Source organism: Ceratotherium simum, chromosome 35, assembly GCF_057802395.1.
Source record: "Ceratotherium simum simum isolate JZ-2026a chromosome 35, ASM5780239v1, whole genome shotgun sequence".
Lineage (NCBI taxonomy): Eukaryota > Metazoa > Chordata > Mammalia > Perissodactyla > Rhinocerotidae > Ceratotherium > Ceratotherium simum.
Window position 1 is genome coordinate 14,816,375 of NC_141934.1, and position 22,879 is coordinate 14,839,253.

A 22,879-nucleotide genomic window follows, 5' to 3' on the forward strand; every position below is an offset into this window, starting at 1 on the left:
CACCCTTTTCTCCTCTGGTAACCACCAATCTGTTCTTATCCATGTGTTTGTGTGTTATCTTCCACACATGAGTGAAATCATACAGTATTCGTCTTTCTCTGTCTGATTTATTTCACTTAGCATAATACCCTATGGTCCACCCATGTTGTTGCAAATGGCACGATTTTGTCTTTTTTGTGGCTTAGTAGTATTCCATTGTATGTATATACCACATCTTCTTTATCCATTCATCAATTGATGGGCACTTGGGTTGCTTCCACATCTTGACTATTGTGAATAACGCTGCAATGAACATAGGGGTGCATAAATCTTTTTGAATTATTGGTTTCATCTTCTTTGGATAAATACACAATAGTGGAATAGCTGGATCATATAGTATTTCTATTTTTAATTTTTTGAGGAATCTTCATACTGTTTTCCATAGTGGCTGCACCAATTTGCATTCTCACTAGCAGTGTACAAGTGTTCTCTTTTCTCTACATCCTCTCCAACACTTGTTATTTCTTGTCTTTTTAATAATAGCCATTCTAACAGGTGTGAGGTGATATCTCATTATAGTTTTGATTTGCATTTCCCTAATAATTAGTGATGTTGAACATCTTTTCATGTGCCTGTTGGCCTCTTTATTTTTTAATTCAATTGAATTCATGCATGAAAGTTCGAGCATGTGCATTAGAGATAGTATTTATGGTTTCCTTGTTGGGGGAGTATCGAGTCTCTCACCAATCACACCTGGTTCAAGAGGCCATTCGCGAATGGTGGCATCAGGTTATAGACTGTGTGTAGGGGCCTTTCCTCAGCAGAAATTTTCTCTCATTGGATTAACAATTTCATAATTGGCAACCAACATGGACTTGAGAGATACGTGGTCCAGGAAAAGCTCATGACTTTTTCACCAGTGTCCTCTACACTGTCTTTTGGGGCCTTTGGCTGGACAGTTTCCTATCTGTTTTTCTAAAGTCACCAACAGGACAAAAGACCCATGCAAACAATACACGGCATGGTCTGGTCCTCAGTGTTTTCTTTTCTGTAATTGCAGGTGGCCTCAGGAGTAAGTGAAAACGGTACGTTCTCTGGAATCACTCATGCTGAGGGAAAATCTAGATGATAAGAAAGGTGGGGCTTGCTCACTGGCTTTCATCTGCAGAGCCACCCGATTCAGGGTTCCTTCTGGGAGTGAGGGCTGAGGATGTGGTGAAAAAAGCTGATTTTTCAGGTAAAGAGCTATGACCATTTTTCAACAAGCAGTTTTGTTTCCTTCAGGTGGTGAGGATTTTGGTGGGTAGCAGTGGGCTGTTCTTGGTGTGAATCTATGTGGTGTGATTCTGAGTGTGCGTGTGTGTGTGTCTTTCCCTAGACTGATGTCCCTTCCAACAATACGAATGCCAGTGTCAACTTCTAAATGAAAGATCCCATCACCATTGTTCCATGTGATTATATATATTTCAAAATTTATCAAATTGTACACTTTAAATGTGTGCAGATCATTGTATGCCAAGTATACCTCAATAAACTTGGCGGGGGGGAGTGGAAATCCCATCACCAACTAGGAAGATGTTCACAGGGTTCTAAATGGGCAATGCTGTGTTTCAGGATCACCGCTATTGGGTCAGTAACAACCTTAATTAATATTAAATCTCTCCTCTGTCCAGGTCTTTATATTCCTTTCAAGGTAGTTTGACTGATTGTGATCAATGAAAAGCAGCCATCACTGTCTTTATTTATGTCTGAGCTTACTGTTCGAGTGTCCCCAGGGCCTCATGTAGTGCCTGGTCCCTGTGCACGTGCCCAGGAAGTACCTACAAGCGAATGATCGGATCAGGCCAGCAAAGAACTCTGCAGGAACAACCAGGGGAAGGGAGGTTATGTCTTCCTCATCTTTGGATTCTAGAGCTGTGCTATCCAGTGTGGTAGCCACTACCCAGATGTGTCTGTTCATATTTAAATGAATTAAAATAGATTAAATTAAACTTTCAATCCCTCATCACACTAGCCACAATTCAGATACCCAATAGCTACATGTGTACAACACAAAAAGAACTCATTTCCGTCCTCATGAACATTCTCTTGGGCAGCAGCTCTGCGTCTGGCCCAGGGTGTGTTCACTGAACTCACCTAACCCAAAGTGTGTCCATTACAAGTGGAATTTCAGGTTTATCGCATTGGAGGCTAGAGCTATGATGATCTGCTGGAAATGGGGAAGTGAGGAGTTAAAGGAGGATCCTCTCATTCGGAGGTTTGCAACTGCGATCAATGTCTCAGTGAAGCGCTCTGACCCCACGGAGCCCAGGGAAGGTCTGAGACCCAGAGCAAAGAGCAGGGTGATGCTGTGTGAGCCAGCGTGGCCTCAACTGGAGTAGGAGGAAAGGTCAGCCTCCCTCTCTAATAACTTTCTTGTTCATGTTTGTGTCTCTAAAGATTGGATTGTCAGCAGAAGATATGACTCGAGCAGCGAGGATGAAGACTCTCCAGGTAGGACCATCACTCAGGTTGGATCCAGTGGGAGGGGGTTCCCGGAGCAGTCGGCTTACACCTGCTGCTGTGGACTGAGGAAGGGGTATGGAGTCAGAAAGAAAAAGGAAATATGTGTTCTTTTCATATTTTAATGACATAAGAATAAGAGCTATCATGTCTATTGGCTTTGGGTGTCCTGTTTGCAATTCTCCTTTCTTGCTTTGCTATTTAAAGTTTATCTTTCCCACCCGACCTGCTCTTTTCTGCTTCTGCCTCCACCAAACATCAGGCCTTTGGTCTGACCAGTTAGCACCTCTTGGGAACTGAGCACGAGTTACCGGGATGGGTTTTGGTTGGACTCACGATGCAGGCTGTCTGCTGGAACACAGCTCTCTCACACGCACTTGAACCTGGAGACGGAGCTCTCCGTGGGTGTCAGGTGGTGAGAAGTCGCCCCCTCCCTCTGCCCTCTCGGCTCTGGTAGCGGCACCTCCATGTTCTGTCCTCAGGTTACTCCTGCTGTAAAGGGCCCTCCCAGGGCTAAATGAGGTAAAGAATTTTTCCTCTGGGTTTTCTGCACATGCCCCCAGATCCTTCTGGAGAAGTGAGGGGGAAGCACATCCTGGAGCACATTTCTAGCCCCCACTCCTCACCCAAATCCCAAACCCTGGACTAGGAATAAAACCCGCACTTGCCTCCCTGTGAGAGAGGCCCATGTCCAGCTCCCTCGACACCCTCCGTGGCCGGCAGGAACCCTAGAGGACGGTGGGAGGGGCTGGGGCTGGCTTCACACACGGGCTCTCACAGCCCCGCTGACCTGGTCTCCTGGGATTGACCAGACCCGGGACAGAGCCTCTGGGCAGCGGGGCCTGGGGGTCCCTGCTCCTCTCAGAACCCACCGCTCCAGCCAGACAGTGCTGCCCCTGCTCCCCACAGCCCAGCCATGCCCCACCCTGTGACCGGTCCTCAGGCCAGCCCAGGGCCCTCCCTCCCGGTCCTTCCAGGACTCACTGCAAACCCTGGCAGGTAGCGTGTATTTATGTGACCACACCTGCAAAATCCCTGTCACCTCATGTTCAGACTAAGGGAAATTGGACAAGTTACTTTACCTCTAGTCTTGGGTTCATCCTCTCTCATGGGCTAGGGAAGTTTGGTGGAGTTGATCGGGTTGTTGTGAAGCTCAAATGTCCCCCAAGTACCTGCAGGAGCAGGACAGTCACTTGTATGTGGAGTTTGTTGTAATTCTCTCCCACAGGGCCCATCACAACCACAGGACCTTGACAGGTGCTGCGCGGGTTTGGATGGATTGCTTAATTGATCAATTGATTGATTAGGTAGGGTGGCAGTATATCCTTGATCTTTCCACCAGTGTTCCCATAGCGGAAAAAAACACGATGGTGGAGGTTGACAAGGAGAAAGGAAATGGGTGGGAAGCCGGAGAGAGAGAGTCAGGGTAGTGGTGTGGGAGGGAGGAAATGTCGTGAACAGGAAGTCATGGAGACGGCGACGCCTTCTTGGAGGAAGACACAGGCATTTCTTCCCAGTCACCGTTACAGAATTTGAGGGTTGGAAAGGGGCAGAGCTGAAGCGATCGAGGCCCTGGGAGAGGACCGTAGAGATGAGGACAGAATTGAGTTCTGGGGTCGGGCTCCATAATCCCAGGAGCAGCGGGGCCCGAGTTCTCACCTCCTCTTGAGTCTATCCTTTCTCTTCCCAAGGCCATTCCACCACCGTCACTGCCCTCGTGCATGCAGAAGCCTGTTTCACAGATTCTGAGGATTAGGATACAGAGACCAGCCATCTGCATGTAATTTATTTCCTACTTCTGCCTCTTTTTTATTCTATTTATTTCCTATCTGTAAGCTCCTCTTTGTAGCTCTTTGTCATTCCCTCTTTTTATGATTCTCATCCTGAAGGACCTGGTCTTATCCGGGCACTTGAGGTCCTTGGATCTTCAATGTCTATAACTCTCTCTGCAGCCCTCCTCACCCACTTTCTTAGCATCGCCCTGAGTCCTGACCCCCGGTCTGCACTGTTGAACTGTGTTGAGCAACCCTGAAAGGCCCTGGCAGGGAACTGGGCTGGGAGTCAGAAGAGCTGGGCCCACCTTGCTGGGGGCCCCGGGAAGTCTGGCTCTGCCCTGGGCACCCCCACATGGGTGCTTTCCTGCCCTGGGGGGCTCTGTACTTGCATGATCGTTTTCTGCCTTAACAGTATCAAGATTGTACAATTTTTTTTAAAAAAGATTATTCTAGCTGGAATCTGACTCCAGAAATCCTCTTTCTTGGATTCAAGAGAATGAATCAAGAAAGTAAAAGGAGAGGAAACAGCACGAGAAGAGGACAGGTGAGTGTAGAGAGGGGAGAGAGCAGACGGCAAATGAGTGCACTTCAGGAAAACCAAAACACCCGAGGAGAGCACCGGGGTGGCCACTATTGCGCGTGACCATGCAGGGGAGCGACACGATGGCTAAAATCGGTGCTGGCAAGAGAAGGCTGTCCTGACAACACATCTCAGGGAATGGAGACCCAGTCCATAGAAGGCCCTACGTTTGCTAAGCTGAGCCCCCCACTGGCTCCTTAATCTGGAGAAGAGGGCTGTAGATGCCTGTAGGGCCACCATGTGCCTGACTCTAGGAGGTGCAGGCCACATTGTGTTCTCTGTGAAAAGTGTCCCTGGAGTGTTCAACATCCTAGTCCTGGAGGATGCAATCCTGCGCTCCCGACCCTCTCAAGGTGAATAGGGAGCATCTCAGCTAATCCATGTGCTGAGACAGTGTGGGGTGGGCTCAGCCTCCCCTAATTCAGGCCTCGTGGGAAAAGGGCGAGGAGGACAGATGCACCGGGCTCCATCTCATGTGGCAGGGCAGCTCACCTGGCCCAGCTCTGCATCCCTGAGGGCGCTTATCCCCCATCAGTAGGGGACCCTGCAGGATCCAAACCCGACTGGGAGCTGCCCAACCTCTGGGGACCCCTCAGCCTCTGTGGAGCCTGCAGAGGGCCTGGGTCCCCTCATGGCACCGGCTCTCAGGCTGAGGTTCTAGAGACTATTCATATACACATAAAAATCAAAACACAAAAATTTGAAGTAAATTCAATGCAATGCTAACTTGGGATATATTAAGGAGTGAGGATTATGTTACTTACATTTCTTTTATTTCCCAATTTTGTTAATAAATAAAACAAATATAACTTGTATTATATGTTAAAAAGCAGTGTCTTCTGTGACCTTTTCTTGCTGGAATATACTAAAGCCATAAAATTTATGATTTTATTATTAAAGTATAATGATTTCTTTTAATTGAAAGGCATAGGCAACGTTTGGCTGGGGTGTTAGAAAGAAAAAGGATTCTTGGGGGCAAAAGGGAGGAGCTCCAGGTCTCCATCCATTTTCACTGTGCAGGTCTCATGATGGGTCCTATTAAGTGTTGGTGGAGGGGCAGGGTCACCACACCCACCCTGGTCCTCAGACCTCCTGCTCCTCACAGGGCCCAGGGGGTGGGACTCCGCCTTTTCATCCTGGAGTTACTCACAATATTGTCCCCAGTCGGAGCTTTGCACAGAGAGCAGCTTGCCCACCTTCCCCTGCGACAGTGGTGAATCTTTCCTGGCCCACTGTCATGGGCAGTTCTGGACTTTTAAGAGTCTCCTATGTTGGATGGACCCTGTGTCTTAACATCTCACTTAGCAGGGGCCAAATTCCCACCTCCTGTCCCGCAATGTGTGCCATGGAACCCAAGCCCGAAGTGTGGAGCCAATCTGCTCTGACCCCCAGGCTCTGCTCAGGGTCATGCCAGCCCCACTGGCAGAGTTAACGCTCCACATTCAGCCCCTGGGTCCTGGTATCTCCCTGACTTGACTGAAAGTGGGTCTTTAAATAATTTAACAGAACATTATGCGTCTCCCGTATTCCTATGTGGCTGTGAAATATAGGTTCCTCAATGTTGCTGGAAACGGGAATCTCAAATCTCTTCTTAAATAAGATCTGATTGTTACAATTTTTGCATTTGAAAGTTCTTAACATTCTGAAACTCTAAAGAATATCTGCGGACCTGAAGGAAAACTTTGAGTTCACTCTATCTGTGGGGTAAGGTCATAATTTGAGAAATGCACATCAGTAAATGACAAAAAGTCTTATCTTTCAATTGACCATAAGAAAATTGTGCAGTAAGAAAATTACAGGAGGGTGCAGCAATGTGGAAGCCAAGAGTGGAAAGTTAGAGGGAGACTGAATGATGATAACGCTGAACTTGAGAACAGTACTAGCCTTTATTTATTTATTTTTTGGTGAGGGAGATTAGCCCTGGGCTAACATCCGTGCCCATCTTCCTCTACTTTATATGGGACGCTGCCACAGCATGTCTTGACAAGCAGTGCGTCAGTGCGCACCGGGATCCGAACCTGCAAACTCTTGGGCCGCCACAGCTGAGCGTGCGCACTTAACCGCTGTGCCACCAGGCTGGCCCCAGTACTAGCCTTTAGACAGCAGCACTCAGTGTCGACAGCACCTATGGGGTCACTGTGAACTTGATAAGCTGAGGTGCAGGGAAACGTTAGGGAAAAACTCCATGATTTAATGGTGGTGAAAATTAATCAAACCTGAGGAGGGGGTCTTGGGAACCTCCAATTTGTAGCCAAATCAGACAGAAGTTGTGGGTAACATGCGGACCTACTACTTGTGACTGGCATGTGAAGTCAGGGGAAATGGAGGCAGTGTCGTGGGGCAGAGCTCCTAACCTGTGGGATCTGACGCTGTCTCCAGGTAGACAGCGTCAGAATTGAGTTAAATCGTAGGACAGCCAGCTGGTGTCAGAGAATTGCTTGTTGTGGGGAAAAACCGCCACACATTTGTTGACTAGAAGTGTCAGCAGTGAAGTGTCCTGTGTAAGGAAAAAAGGAGACACACAGGAGAGAAACACAGGAGAGGGAAGACTGAGTTTTTCTAATACAAATTGCATTTTCAGCAATGTATTTGAGTATTCATAAATCTCAAGAACATTGCCTGTGGCCAATAATTATAGAAATTATAGAAAGAAAAAGAATTTTTTCTTGGCTTTTAGACACAGACATGTACATTTAATTTCATTAATATTACTCCATATATATTTGTAAAAATTCATGTCTCATTTGTAAACTACACGATGGTAGGGAAAACTCTCATTTTAATTTGACTGTGATACCTTCTTAAGACCTAAGACCTTCAGCTTTATTAATATTCACCCTTCACTAATACCTGATACAAATTCTCACTCATTTTGGCTCAACTATTTAGAATATGTGGGTCCAGGTTGATGGACACACAACCTATTGGCTAAGGAATCATGTGGTACCCAGGGAAGGCGAGATGGGAGTTGGCCGTGCTCTATGCCCATCCTAGGAGACAGATTCTTCCCTTTGATTTTGTTGCCAGTCAATGACTAGAAAGAAAATCTCTTATTGCCATCATGTTTTACTGCTCAGTGAAATATAACAATGTAGGTGTGTCAAAAATCATGAAGCTTAAATATTTTTGAGATTCAGAATATGGGAAGGTCATAAAACAAGTTCATAAATTGTACATGTTTTAAACATCCTTATTACTGAACCCTTAGTGAAATATGAGGGACTTCTGTTGTTTTGTCTCACTTAATTTTGGCCTTTATTCTTCAAGTATAAAAAACCCAGATGGGTTTTAGTTTTTGAGTGACTGTTGCAGACATATTTAACAATGTTTGACTACCGAAGAAATACAAGTGCTCCTGGCCATCTCACAACTGCCCACTAGGTGGCGCTATGTCAAAGGATACGAAATGACTTCCCTCCTCCCTGTTCTGATCCAGGCTTCCTGCCTCCATTCTGCTTCTGAAATGGCCACCAGGAGGTATGGACCAGCTGGTCCTGCGACTGTTCAGTTTAGAAACATTTCTGTATCTTGACAACTAGGGATACCCTGACTGCCTTCTCCTCACAAGAGTATTAAAAGCTATAGCTTTTTAAATTCATAGGTAAATGTTCAGACTTCATTCTTCCTGGAAACATTAACCCTTGAATGACAAGCGAAACTCCACTACACCCAAGGCCCAGATCAATTGTTCCTTCCTGTGCGAACATTTCCTTTCGTCCCAAGACAAGCATTTCTTTATGTTTCTCTCCCAGGACAATTTATAAACATTTCTAAGAGAATCTGTAACTATTTTTATGGGGATTGGTGTGGTCTTAAATTTTCTTTAATGAGACAAGCTTAGCAGAGAGCTGGGTCTGTGGCCTTGATTTTGGACATGAAATACAAAGAGTACCCAGCAAAACGCAGACAACAACTAATTACTATTGGATTGATATACAATTTAATAATTTGAAATCAATCTGATTTCCTTTATATTTTCTCCTGATTTTCATCTTCCCTACACTTTCCTGCATCTCTAGGTGTCATCTAAAACAATAATACATTTGTAGGGAACAAATTTGTACATCATACAAACAATAAAACAAAGAACATTTATCTGAGTTGTGGTACAACATTGAGAAAGGAAAATGTTAAGATTATATATTGATGAAAACAATAAGAATAATAATAAGTTTTCACTTACTGAGGTATATGAGGAAGCCATTCTGGTTTAACCCTGATTCAGCCTAAAACTTGTTTTTTCCAGAGCAGCCTGACTTATGGCCCATGGAACATGCATTGTGTATCTGCTTCAGACATTCTCCCAAAGCAAAGAATGCACTCTTTAAAGACAGGGATGAATGTCTCCCTTTCTCTGATGCAAAGCCCGTACTTCTTTGAAGATAAGCTTTTCTTCCCAGAAAACCAAGGTCAAGTTAACCTGCTGTGTACATGCTAAACTGCAGCAAAACATCTCCCTGTGACTTGGAGAAAAAAAATTGTATTCCTGTCATGCTTGATGTATGTTCTTCGTTCTGAAACAGTATATAACCATGCTGTAAACCATGCTTCTCCAGAGTGCTTTCTTCCCTGGTGGAGACTGCACTTCCAGGCTAGTCCTCAGCTTGGCTCAGATAAACATCCCCTTATCTTTCTAATCTATAGATTGGTTATGGATTATTTGCGTCAACAATATAAAGTATTTGGGATTTCCTATCTCAGAAGTAAAGACCACAATTCTCATCATTCTTGTTCATTTTCAAACTTGAGATGAGCAAGAGAAGGCACATACAAAACACATAAATAGCAACACTGAGAAATTGTGGTTACATTGGACTCTGAGGTACATCCTCCCAATAGACTATAAATGCTTGGGGTTCACACTTCTGTCAGCCACCAACAGATTCAAAACGCATATACTCTATGAAGATTAACAACGGCAAAAAATTATGTGAGACAGCAGATCAGTAATAATTTTTATGTGAATATGAATTTCAGTCTTTGATAAAACATACAGGATATAATTTATTGCAACATTAAATGTCTTCTTTCTATTATACTCTCAAGCAAAAATTTTCAAAAAGAAAGGTTATTGTCCACTTTCAGGTGGTCTCAGGACACTTTCTAGTTTGTTTCACAAACTTTTGAAAATAGATCTTTGCAATCACAGAGAAAAATATTTTGGGAGAAATGATTGTGTTCACAGAATTAGTTTTAAGAGAACACTTCTCAAAAGGTTTCATTACTTTTTTGACCTAAATATAAAAATATGTTTATTTCCTTTGCAGAAATAGAGTCTATGACTAACTCCATATGGATAAATATCCACCCTTTAATATTTGGTTAAAAGAGACCAGGAGGAATCCTCATTTTTCCTAAACAGACCTAATGGACATGATTTAAGACAGGGTTGCTCAGCCTTGACACTATTGACATTTTGGGCAAGATAATTCTTGTAAGGAGCTGTAGGGTGCCTTGTAGAATGTTTAGCAGCACCCCTGGCCTCTACCCACCAAATGCCAGTAGCACCTTCCTCAGTGCTGACAGCCTGAAATGTCTCCAGACATTGCCAAATGTCCCCTGGGGGCCAAAACCCTCCCTAGTTGAGAACCACTGGAAGCCAATATAATGTGCTCCAGAGAACAAGGAAGTATTCTTTTGGGGTATGCTATTCTATTGTGTACCTTAATTAAATAAAAATAATATTGGATTGAAAAGGCCTGACAGAGTGTGAATAAGGCGAGAGGAAAGAACTTCAATGAAAGCCTCAACACCATAAATGCACTCACTGTGTAAACACCTGGAGGCCAGGATTCAAGGGGAGGAGAAGTGAGCCCTAAATAAACTTATTTAAAAAAAGTTTTCTCATATTCTAAGGAGGGTGGCTAGGAGATAGCAAGATGGAGAATTTAGACATTGATAATTAAACCATTACTGAGTATCAACTCTATGCCTGGCAATATATATGTAATTCTGTCACATATTGACTTTGTGTTTGGGAATACAGGCATAGATGTGATTTTCAATACCCAGCCTGAAGAAGTGGATTATTTCATTATATTTACATGTCAAAGTGTAGCCTGGGATATCCTGAGCAGTACTATCCAATATAAGTTTTTGTGATGGAATGATCTGTGTCTCTGCTGCCCAATATGGTAGCAACTAGCTTCAAGTGGCTACCAAGCCCTTGAAATGTGGCCACATTTCAGGTGTCACACGTGGAAATTCTAACATTTTGGATATATTCAATTAAAATTCATTATTTACATTTACTTCAGCATTTTCATTTTTCTTTTTTCTGATGTGTTTATTAGAAAACTCAAAATTACATATACGGCTTGCATTATATTTTTTTTCACCAGTGCTGAGCTAGAAGATGGAAAATTGTGCCCCCTTGATTCCTTAAACTCTCAATCCTACTCTGGGTTAATGTCCCAGCTAGGCAGGACCTGCAGGCAGAGCTAGAGACCCTGGTAAGTTTGGATCCTTCTTCCACCTCAGCTCAAAGCCCAATGATGATTCTAGACATTTGTTCCAACTCACATTTCAAATCTCTCTAGCATTGAACCATGTGCCCTTTATTGTGTGTGTTCATTGCTTAGCACTAGAAATGACATTTAATTAGGACACATTAACTATCTCCACGTTAAGGATGAAAGGCTTTCAGGAAACAGTAACATTTAAATCACAGACAATCCCATTAACCTGTTCAGCTGCTCTCCCTCCAGGAAGCCACCATGGCTGAGCACTTTGAAGAAGCAGGCAGATGTCCTGTCTGCCTAGCCTTTCTTGAGAAACCATTTGTCATATATTATGAAAATGCATTCGTTCTTTGTCCCTGGTTCCAGGCACAGAGCTCCTAAAACCTTTGGAATTTCTTGAGTGATAGGAGTGTCTTTCGTTATTCATAAACAAGTCCTTTGGATCACACCTGACTTGATGCTAATGAGGTGACTTAGGGCAGGGCCCTTAGATAGCACCAGGACGGGGCTGGTCACCAGAAAGACCCAAGGTGTAATTCAAGGATTAGAACTTTCAGCTCCACTTCACTAGCCTTCTGTGATGGGAGGAGACTGAAGATTGGGTTATAAAAACTCTGGAACAATGAACAGATTGGAGGAGCTTCCAGGTTGGTGACCTCAGTGATGTTCTGGGAAGGTGATTTGCCTGGAGAAGGAGTGGGAGCTCTCCACCACCCCCTACCTACCTTGCCCTATGTGTCTCTTCCATTTGACTTTTCCTGAGTTATATCCTTTATAATAAACTGGTAGATGTAAGTAAAGTGACTTCCTGAGTTCTGTGAGTTATTCTAGTGAGTTAGCAAACCTGAGGAGGGGGTCATGGGAACCCCTAAATTTGTGGTGGACCAGGCAGAGTGCGGGTAGATTGAACACCCCATTGGTGACTGGCATCTGAGGTGAGGGCAGTCTTGTGGGACTGAGCCCTTAAATCTGTGTAGTCAAACACTAACTCTAGGTAGTGTAACTGAGGGAAAAGGGGCTTGTTCTGCTCACCACAATCCAGTGCCAATCAATTGCAAACAAGCCGGTGGTTGAGAAAGGAAAATTTATATGATTACCTAGCATAATCAGAAGATGGCAGACTAGTGTCCTAAAGAACCATCTTAAAATCATACAGAATTTTGAGGCAGTTATATAGGGGAAATGGGAAGGGAAGTAGAGGGTTTAGGGATGTCAACCATCTGGTGTGACAAACTTCAAGGCACCACATTATCTCTTTCTTTTGTCATTTGTGATGGATACCAATGCAGAATTTTTCTTTCTGGAGGTCGTCATATTCCTGGGGAGCTCAGAGAACAAAGTTATCGCCTTATCACAGCTGGGAGATATACATAAGCAAGAGTCACAGAACTAGCAGATCATGTATTTTGTAAAAGCAAGAGGTGCTTAATCATCTAGGCTATGTGCAGGCTAGAATGTACTTCACAGAGACTAGTGAGTCAGGGTCATATATAGTTACAATATTGCTTCCTTTCCCTAAGATGGCTTTCCTCATGCTAACTTCAGATCTAGCTGTTATAGTAGTAGGTGTCAGAACTGAATTGTTGGACACCTGGTTGGAGAACTGGTTGTGGTTGGTGTTAGAAAACACCACACACCCATGTACTTGAAACATGGACACATCTGCTGTCTGCACTGCATCAACATACTGCAGAAGGACCCCCATGGAGAGGTCCTCTATACTCTATGGTCTCTTGGAAGAATGGCATCAGGCTCAGTTGGCAATGGGGTAAGTTAGCTTCCAAGATCAAGGATCTGGAGGCTCAGTTGAGAGCTGTTCTCTAGATGAACCCAAGGATGCTGAAATTCCAAGGTAAGAGCCTGTCCCCCCGCCCCCTTCCTCACTAAGGACTCAGAGATAATTGACATCACAGTTGGTTCTCCACTAAAGGTAAGAATTATCTGAATTATGGCATTTTACATGTCTACGCCCCTCAGTCCTGAGTGCAGAGTAGAGTCATCTGGTGATCTCTGATAAAGACTGATGGCTGAGTCCTCCTCTAGGCATAAGTGTGCCACCTGGCAGGGTTGGCCACCAGTACAGATTGGTTTCCTCAGAGACACCCATTATTTGGAGGAGGGATCCAACTCATAAAGCTTTTCCTACCCAATCTTCCTCACCCCCTGCGCTCTTAATTGCTTCCCTAGTCCAAGGTCTCCCAACTGTGACCAAGCCTCAGGTTGAATCTCTTTTACAAAAGGAAAGCACCTACTCTATTCTTGATTTCCTCACAAGTCATGTAACATAATCTTGTCATTTTTCTTAGATTTGTGAAAAAAAATTGTAATGTTTTGGGAAAGGATATCAGCAGTACAGAGGAGAAAAAGTTAAGTACTTCAAAAATTATACTGCCCCATATGTCTTGTATTGCTTATTTTCCTCATTCAAAAATTTTTACTGATTAACTAGTTAACTACCAGGAGGCAGGATCTGTGTTAATGTGGGTCATTAATTGAGTCTTAAGTTGGGAGTTCAGGCAAGATTTCTTCAGAAAGGTTTTATTGACTATGGAAAGAGCAGAAATAAATCAACTTAAATGCAAAAGGGATATGTGGGCCTCTTCTACGGTTGGGCCGTGGATTCTGTCCATTTGCTAAATTATTTCTCTCTCCAGTGGCTATGACCTGAGATGTAGGTACATCCAATGACAACCTCATGGTTTCTGATAACCTGAGGGGGTATCTGAAGTTGGCATTCATTTCAAATAGATCAGAAAGGGTGTGCTGAGAGGTTCAGCTACTCATTTTGCTTCATGAGTTTCCCATGGTTGACCCCTGGCCGCCATACTGGGAAGTAGATGTGGGAACATGGGAAGAATGGGATCTGAGCATTTGAAAAGAATCTGTTCACCAACAAAGGAAGTTCCAACTGCCTGGAAAATTTGGATTCTGGACTGTGAATTTGAGAAAAGGAAAGCACTCCTTTACCAGCACTAGGCCTAGCACTGCTTTCTTCATGGACCCCAGATTTGACCTAGTGGGTATTTTCCTGGATACGGATATTTGAAACCTTTCATTTTCCAACATTAGCACTGTGCCCTGTCTGAATTCCTACCCCCGTGACCACAAGCAAAGTAAAGTGGTTGTTTTATGCCATTATTTTGGGGATATAGTTATTCAAAAAGGTTTTTTTTTAAATAATAATAGCAACAAGGATAATGTAGAATATTCAAAGATATGAAAGAATGTACAATGAATCTGAATTTCTTTCCCTGTTCTGCAGACTTCTAGGGTCTGTCTCTGAAAGTAGAAACTCTCAAATCTCTGCATATCATTCCAGATTTTAATAGAACATTTATGCAGCACTGACACAGTGACAGGCATTTTTCTAACGGCTTTACCTACATTTACTATTTAGTCTTCATTTACTATGGCCCCTTAGGTGACAGTAGGAAGAGAAGTCCTCTGCCTCATTTCGACTGTTCTCCACAAATGGGGATCTGAGTTACTCTTCAAAATAGGTTTTCAAATGCTGTTTCTCTAATTGGATGGTTAAATTTTTTTCCCATATTTTCTAATTCTTTTTCATTTTCTCCTCCAATTTGACATTCAGAGGTGTGAACTGGTTTTCTAGTTGTTTTGTATTTTATACATATCTATCTATATATTTTAAAAGTTTTCTATCAAGTTGGGGCCAAAATTCTCCATTTTTAATACTCCAGTGTACTATTACCTGTTTTCTCCCATACTTACTCAACCACCTCCTCAACGGCGTACTCCCTGGAGAAACTATGACACTAATTATATTAATGCCATTTTTCTACTTCATTAATGTGCTATTTGATTTGTTACTTCCCGAAATTTGCAGTGAATTGGCAATGATGACATTGGTACTGTGGCATTTCACACCATGAAGGGTATCTACTTATTTTAAACATGGCAGCTCTCTCCTTTTTGTTCTAAAATTTTCACTTGTTCCATGTATTTGGAAGCTGGTCACTTCCCTTTTTATTGCTAGTTTTCATGAACAGATCAAAGTAATGTGTATGGTGAGGGTCAATTTATGAGCCAGAACACACATTTAATCCTACAATTTAGGGATTATTTAAAATACTCCATTTAGAAAAGCACCAATTATATATTTTTCACCCAACCCATTCACTCTCACAGAATTGTACTGGTGAAAATATAGTGATAGTTTTTATTAATTATTCAGTGAATAGCCAGCTTTTTGCTGGTCAAGAAGACAGTCAAGATCTTCCAACACGGTTGACTATGAAGATGACTAGACAGTGTCCAGCAGTGGAGTTTGGAGCCTCTGGTTTTCTCTGAATTGGCCAACTTCTCACAAGTAAGATAACGCCCAAAGTGGGGGCCTGAGATGGAAGATACAAATGGACAGTGGCCAGACCATACGTAAAAATAGGACTCAGACCCAGACTCTGCAGCAACTAGCCCAGGAAACCAACCCATTATCTACTGTTTCCAGCCCACTATCCATAAGTCAGACTTGTGGGAAGCTGGACTGCTATCTCGAGCAACCAGCCCAGGAACATAAACAATAACTCTTGTAACAATTGGCCCAAAATGGCCAGGACTTGATTTGTAACTGAGAGTTTCCCTAATTTTTGTCCCCACTTGCAACTTAGGACCAGCAGATAGAGCCAGAGATATGCACCCTTAACCATCACATGGGACGCCCTGCTTCTAGATGGCCCATCTGCAGCTTCCTTATGCCAACCCCCTTAAGATCAACAGGGAGCAAGTCCCCATTGGAGGTTTAATGCTAGTGTCCCTTATCATGGGCGTGGGGAGACAGGGAGTGATGGCCTTGACCTCTTCCTCTTCAGGCCTCTTGGGAAAAAGGTGCAGAGGACAGAGGAACAGTAGGGGCCTCCTCCTGCCACCACAACAGCTCACCTGGTTCAGCTTTGCATCCCTGTGGGTGTTTCATAAGCCTTGACATCACAGAACATGCAGTCTGACCTTCATTGTGTTGATTGCTCAAAAAAAAAGACAACAGAAAAAGAAAAATGAACACTCTGCAGAAGATTTTAATAGAAACCAGAGTCTCACAACATAATGAGTAAACTATCCAGACGCCATCCAAAATTACACAGTATAACATATAAAGAATAAGAAAATCTGACTGCTTCTCAAGGGAAAAGACAATCAACAGGTCTATCCTGAAATAACTTATATGAAGGAATCATCAAATGAAGCAGCTATTATAACCATGTTCCGTGTAGCAAGGGCAAATATCCTGAAATTCATGGAAAGAAACAAGTTCTCGGCAAAGAAATAAAAAAGCATGCAAAAGCAGCAATTGAAATTTTCGAACTTAACATAAATATCCGAAATAAAAATTCACTGGATGGGCTCAAAGACAGGATGGAGAAAACAGAGGAAAGAGTCAGTGAACTTCAAGATAGAGCAATAGAAATGGGACAGTATGAAGAACACAGAGAAGAAATATTGAACAAAAGCTCACAGGGCCTCAGAGATGTGAAGGACATATCAAAAGTTCTAAGGTCCATGCCACTGGAGTTTCTGGAGGAAGGAGGTTGGTGCAAAAGAAAACACAGGAGGGGAAAATGGTTAAAAACTTTACAAATTTGTGAAACACACATTTAAGAAACTCAGGAAACTCTCCACCTGACACATCATGATCAAGCTGCTAAGAATGAAAGATGAAGAAAAATCTTGAAAGCAGTCAGAGAAAAATGAGATGTTATATATTAAAGAATATCAATTCTGAGGCCTGTGATTTCTCATCAGAAAACAGAGGCCAGAAGAGATTGGAATAACATCTTTAAAAAACTGAAAGAAAAAAACTATCAGCCCAGGATACTATATGCAGCAAAGATATCCTTAAAGATTGAGGCAAAACAAAAATGAAAACAAAACCAAGGCTGATGAGGATGAAAGGAAACTAGAAGAGTTCATCACTGGGGAACTAGATATCAAATGATGGGAAAGGAGCTTCTTCAGGCCGCAGTGAAAGGACACGGGGGAAGCCTGGGACTTCAGGACCAAAGGAAGAACCACAGAAGGGGGGAGATCAGGATAAAGGAGACAGCCGATTTTCTCCTCTGAAAGTTTTTAAGATATGCATGACTTTTGAAGGAACAAATTCTACCACCATCTCAGAGGGTGGGTTCAGTTCATGTTGACGTGATCCATACGACAGCTCTAACATAAGGAGCAGAGGGTAGATAGAAGAACCTATATCGCTGGAAGGGGTCTATATTTTACTTTCGTCAAAGCAAAATTTGCACCCAACCCAGTTAAACAGGCAAGGCCTTGTCATCCCACACTGTTGCCATAAGGGAGAAAGGCCAGGACTCGGTCTGGGCTCAACTTCACTGAAGCAGAAGGCAGGAGAGCCTGTCAGTGCTGAGGGGAGGCTGATCTCGGGGCGGGAGCAGCACACGGAGTCATTCCTGAGGTAGCAGTGGTCCCCTCTGTGACGAGGACATCTGTGCTGGCTACTCAGTACACATCAGGGTTAAGCTCCTGCTCCCCACAGAGACAGGGAGATGGGGTGCCATCTTCCTAGATGATTCCATCTCAAAGGGATGGCTCCCAGCTCCTGGAGAAAGACATTCCTGGATTGTAAAACTGGCCAAAAGCTTTTTAAGTATTCACATCTCAAAGAGGCAGAGAAAAATTTAAAATGACAAATTGTCTAAAGTAAATGCTTTTAGCAAAGGGAGGGAGGGGCCTAGAGCCAGGAGGAAAGTTGAGTCAAGCTGAGGGGAACCTTAAGGTCATCTTGGTCACTTGAATTGCCAAATATTAACTCTAATTAGGCCATGAAACCATCAATACACAGTGTTATTCCCAGAACATAACTAAAAAACAATTAAAACTCACCCATGGACCATTGAAAAACCTCAATAGTTCTATACAGCATTTAGGAAATGTGAACAAGGCAGCAAAAACATTGACATACAGGTTTTTTGAGAACGTAAGTTTTATTTCTGTTGGTTAATTTCCCAGCAGGGGAATGGGTGGTCATTGGTATGTCCCTCCCAGTCTGCCCTGGCCGCCACATCAGGGGTCACCCCTGCAGGATGTGGGTGGCGTGGGCACTTCTGCTCTTAGCGGCTCTCCCCTCCAGTGTTCCCAGGGGAAACGGCAGGAGGACACACAGGTGCTGACCCCAAAGCTGCCACCTCTTGCAGGGGCTGCTGAGCCAGGAACGTGCTGCCCAGCAGCTCCCCCTCCGCTGGGCGGGAACCCCGTCCTGGACAGTTAGTTCCCTGACAGCTCGGGGTCCGGCCGGGGGAGAAGGGGCCGTTGAGCTGCCAATATCATCACCCTGAAGGCAAACACCTCCAACCCTCAGACCCCAGGAGATCGGGAAGCACCTGAGAGTCAGCGCGGATCCGCACCTTCGCTGGTCCCAGGAGCGCCCGCGTCCTCCGCGCACCCGCCCTTCCGTCCAGAAACTTTGCGCGCCCCCCTTCCTCGCGGCCCCACGCGATGCGCGTCTTCCTCGAGGCCTCATGCACGCGCGCCCCTCCCTCGCGGACCCGTGCACGCGCGCCCATTCTTGGTTCACACATTCCAAAGCTGCATCCTAGCAACAGGCCAAACGGTGCCCACTTCGCCTTTGGCCCAGTAGGCAGCTGAAGAGGCTCTGAGCCCAGCTCTCTATCAAGAAACACACCTCACCCACGTGATCTATGGGCGGTTACCTGGGCCGGCTCTGCCCCTCACCCCCTCCCTGGCCACTGGGGGCAACACCTGCTAAGAGGGCTCCACCAACTGCAACCCGCTCACCACGCCCGTCGACTTCCCTTGGCTGGCTGGAGCCACCAGCTGTCCATGCCCCTGGGTCAGCTCGCAGGCCATCCTACAAGTATCCAGCGACTTTGCATCCTCGCTTTTGGCATAGTAACTCCCAGATGATACGCTATGATCCCGCAGACCCTGCGCTCCTTTCTGGGGGTCCTCACCTCCATCTGCAGGCTCAGCCGTCAGAGGAGGGGAGTGCTGTCTGCTCACACCTCTGAGATGTCCTGCAGCTCAGTGTCTGTGGTGAGCAAAGTCACTTTCTGTGTGGTCCAGGGGCGGGGGTCACCCTGATGCCACTCACAATGCCCAGGGGTGCCCAAGAACTCTGCACAGAGAAGATACTGCTGAGGACCCTGTGAGAGAGCAGGAAAGAGATAGCCAAGCAGGACAAAGACCCCGCAGTCACAGAGAGGCAGGACCATCAGGGAAGGGGCCCAATGGCACTGGGGATGCACAACCCACTTTCAGGCCCCTGGGGGTCCTTGGAGGCCTCTCTTCCTTCATGCCAGGCCTGGGCCTCTCTGGAGAAATGTCGACACCACGAGCTCAGAAGACGGATCCAACCAGAAATCCCAAACCTCATGTATAAGCTCCTGCCCCAAGCTCACAGAGGTCCCCCCGAGGGTTCTCACCAATGCAGAGGAGGAGGGGTCTGGCGCATCCCTCAACTGGCTGCCCCAGAGGTCCTCCAAAAAACTGAGCGAGGAGAGCCCTGGGTCTCCTTCTGTAGCTTTGAGAATTTCCCAAAGGAAGACTCAGCATGGAAAGGCTGCAGAGGCAACAACAGGCCAGACACAAACCCGGAGGAACTGCTCACCCACATCTGACAGTTCCAGGGCCCGAAAACACAGCATTCCTCTGCTGCCACAGGGGCGAGGGGACCCTCTGAGGCAGCCACCACTCCTCAGGTAGGTTTTTGAGTCACTGCTGAAGACCTGGACTCCGAGGAGGAAGCAGCACTCCAGCGCATCCACAGTGCACTGTGGGGTGACTGTGGCCATCTGGGACAGCGGCACCACCCAGCCTTCCTGTTCTGTCCCCCTGCCTGCTGAGGGACTGCCCCTCCACCAGCTGTCCCTCCAGCCCCCAGCATGAACGCACACCTGGAGAAACACAGGAAGATCCAGGACTCCCCAGCCCAGGGGCTGTCCTGGACTCTGCTGGAGGGGCCACCTCTGGGCATCCTTTGTCTGGGAGGAAGCACAGTTCACCAGGCCTCTCTTCTCGCTGTCAGAGCCCCTTCCAGGCACCTCGTCACACTCACTGCCCTCAGCCTCGTCACCTTGCTGAGCCCCGCTTCCTCCCCAGGATCAGGCAGGGCTGTCTGCTAGGCCCCCAAACCCCTCTACCCCTGCTCCCTCCCTTGCACCAGGCATGGACTGTGCAGTCAGAAGCCCAACTCCTGACTGGCCCGCCCCTGCAGCTGCTGCAGCGTCCCTCCCCCCTCCATGTGGAAGCCCATCTAGGGGACCCCTCTGACGGGGCAGAGGAGGCCATTTGAAACCCGAGGCCTCAGTCCCAGCTGCAGCAGATGCCAGCTCTGCCTTCCTTCCCTGCAGCTCCCTAGAATGGAGACCCCTCACCCACGTGCATAGACCCTTCTGTCTCCCCCTCACAGAGCCGCCTCCCATCACTGCTCCTAGTGCCCCTCCCACCACCCACCTGCCAATCACAGTTCCAGCCCTTCATCCAGCACATCTGCAGGCCTGGCTCCCCAGCCAGCTTCTGACACTGGGGTCACCCCTATGGACACCACTCCACCTTCCCAGCCTCTCCTCCTGGGGTTCCCCATGGCTCCAGTGGGAACTTCTTCCCATCTTCCCAGGCCCTTCAGATGCTCCCCAGTGACAGCACGGCCTCAGCCACAGTCACCACCAGCCTGCCTGAGCTGAGGTTCTGCAGCCCCACGCCATCTCTGAATCTTCCCATTAACCCTGGAGCCCCTGCCCAGCCCGTATCTGGGGCCCCTGATGGGCAGCAGCATGGAGCCACCAACTTTCACACTGTCTCCAGGACGGAACACTGGTTGCTCCAGTCCAGCCTGGGCCCCAACCTCTGCTCCAGGCCAGCCAGCCTTGGGCAGCACCACACAGGCAGCTTTTGGGGTTTATTGCCCACAGCTTCCACCCTGAGCATCCATGCCAGCACCCGGCCAGCCGTTGCTGCCACCCCCGCTGTATTCCCCTCTGGCACAGCCACTGCCTCTGGCTTTGCCGCTGCCACCTGCATGCCCAGTGCTGTGACCTTTGCTGGGCCCCACATGGCAGCACCGCTCAACACTTGGCAGCAGGAGCCCAGCCCCCTTCAGGTTGGGGATTTCGGCAGCACCTCTGGGCTTTGGGAGCAGAGAGGCTGTGTCAGATCTGAGCTGTTCCTTTGGAGCTCTCAGCATTACAGCACAGACAAGTGGGGCCCCGAGCACCACACACCACTACGGGGGAAGCTTGGGCCTGAACACCTGCGGCCCCCTCGCCAGAGCACCCCCACGGTGACCATGGGAACCATCACTAGGAAGAACCCTGGGTTTGGAGGCTCTACTGCCCCTTCCTTAAGTCACATCCCCAGGGGCTCACCCAGGCAGAGCCCCCTCATTTCCCGCCAAGGGCCCAGCACCACTGCCAGCAAGGCTGCCTTTAGGGGCGTGTCTGTCCCAGTCTCTAATCCTAGCAGCCCTGCCCCTGCGGGGGGCACAGCGAGGAGCAGCCTTGCCATCGGGACCGCCCCATCCCGTCCAGGGCTTGGTTGGACAGAAAACCTTTCCATCAACCAAGTCGTTTTCCTCCAGGTCGGGGTCCAGCCCCCTGGGGTCTCAGAGGCGAATGCTGCCTGAGTGAACTGCTTCCTCGAGTAGCCAGTGTCCACCTTCCCCCCAGGCTGGACCACACATGCCTGTTGAGATGGGAAACCAAGTCCATCCCCGACCTCGGTGATCCTGGAGCACACGGGGCGCCACAGCCACAGCATCCATCCCCACCCCTGCCCTGCTGTTTCCCCCAAAGCTGGATGATCTGAGGCTCTTGTCCATCCCAGTGGGCAGAATCCTCAGGACAGGAGACAGAGGCTGGTTTCCCTCCAGTCCTGGAACAGCGGGAACGCCCCTGCTGCCTCCAGTTGTCCATTCCCCTCTCCCCGTCCTCCTCCCAGAACCCTGTGTCTCTCCATAACTCACACTACAGCCTTGTTCCTGTTCCTGTGCACAGTCTCCTGTGTCTGTGCTCTGAGATCAAGTGTGGAGAAGCACTGACAGTGTGTGTGGTGACACGGGAGGCCAGACTAACTGTTTACAGGTTCCTGAGGCCCAGCTAATGGGTGTGGAGAGGAGCACAACTTGGTGGCTACAAGATCTGACCCCTGAATATTAAAGGGGTGTGCTGAGTTGAAATGATGCAGCCCAGGATCAAAGGGGCCCAGGGGAGGATCAACAGGAGACTCATCCTTGCTGGTTGGAACTGCTGCTTCCCCACCGTCTCTGACCTGGAGCGGCTGGATCATCCCTGGTGGACACCAGGAGCCCACACTCTGCACGGTTAGTCTTTCCTATGTTGCAATTTCTTTTTTTGAGTTTTTTGCTTTTAAAGTCCTAGGCAAATCACCTACACACACATCTCACCTGGAGAGTGTGGGCCTGGCATCAAAGCTTCTGGGCCCGGGCAAACAAGGAGAGCTTTAATTTTACGATGAGACACATCCCTGAGCAATTTGTGACATCCTTCTTTTAAAAAGCAGAAGGACTCCCTGAATACATCTCTTTTCCAAAAATAGGGATGAAAGGGAGCTATTTGCAGAGGAAACAAGCTAAA

At 46.7% G+C, this 22,879-nt stretch overlaps 1 protein-coding gene across 6 annotated transcripts in view; it reads right to left on the reverse strand.

Moving 5' to 3' along the window:
* Positions 1 to 2,694: 2,694 nt before the first annotated feature.
* Positions 2,695 to 22,879, reverse strand: part of LOC147912457 (uncharacterized) — a 30,557-nt gene continuing 10,372 nt past the window's right edge. For 3 of the 6 annotated variants that reach the window (XR_015549967.1, XR_015549969.1, XR_015549966.1), the window contains exons 5-6: positions 16,197 to 16,279; positions 14,970 to 15,652 (exon numbers count right to left, since the gene is read on the reverse strand). Coding sequence is in view for 1 of the 6 variants with exons in the window: in XM_087424092.1 (XP_087280218.1) it covers positions 3,595 to 3,653; positions 4,141 to 4,212; positions 16,197 to 16,279 (214 nt within the window). In the remaining 5 variants the exon portion in view is untranslated. Of the gene's footprint in view, positions 2,995 to 3,563; positions 3,654 to 4,140; positions 4,213 to 14,969; positions 15,653 to 16,196; positions 16,280 to 22,879 lie in introns of those variants that run through there. The other 3 variants (XM_087424092.1, XR_015549970.1, XR_015549968.1) reach the window with 3 other exon arrangements.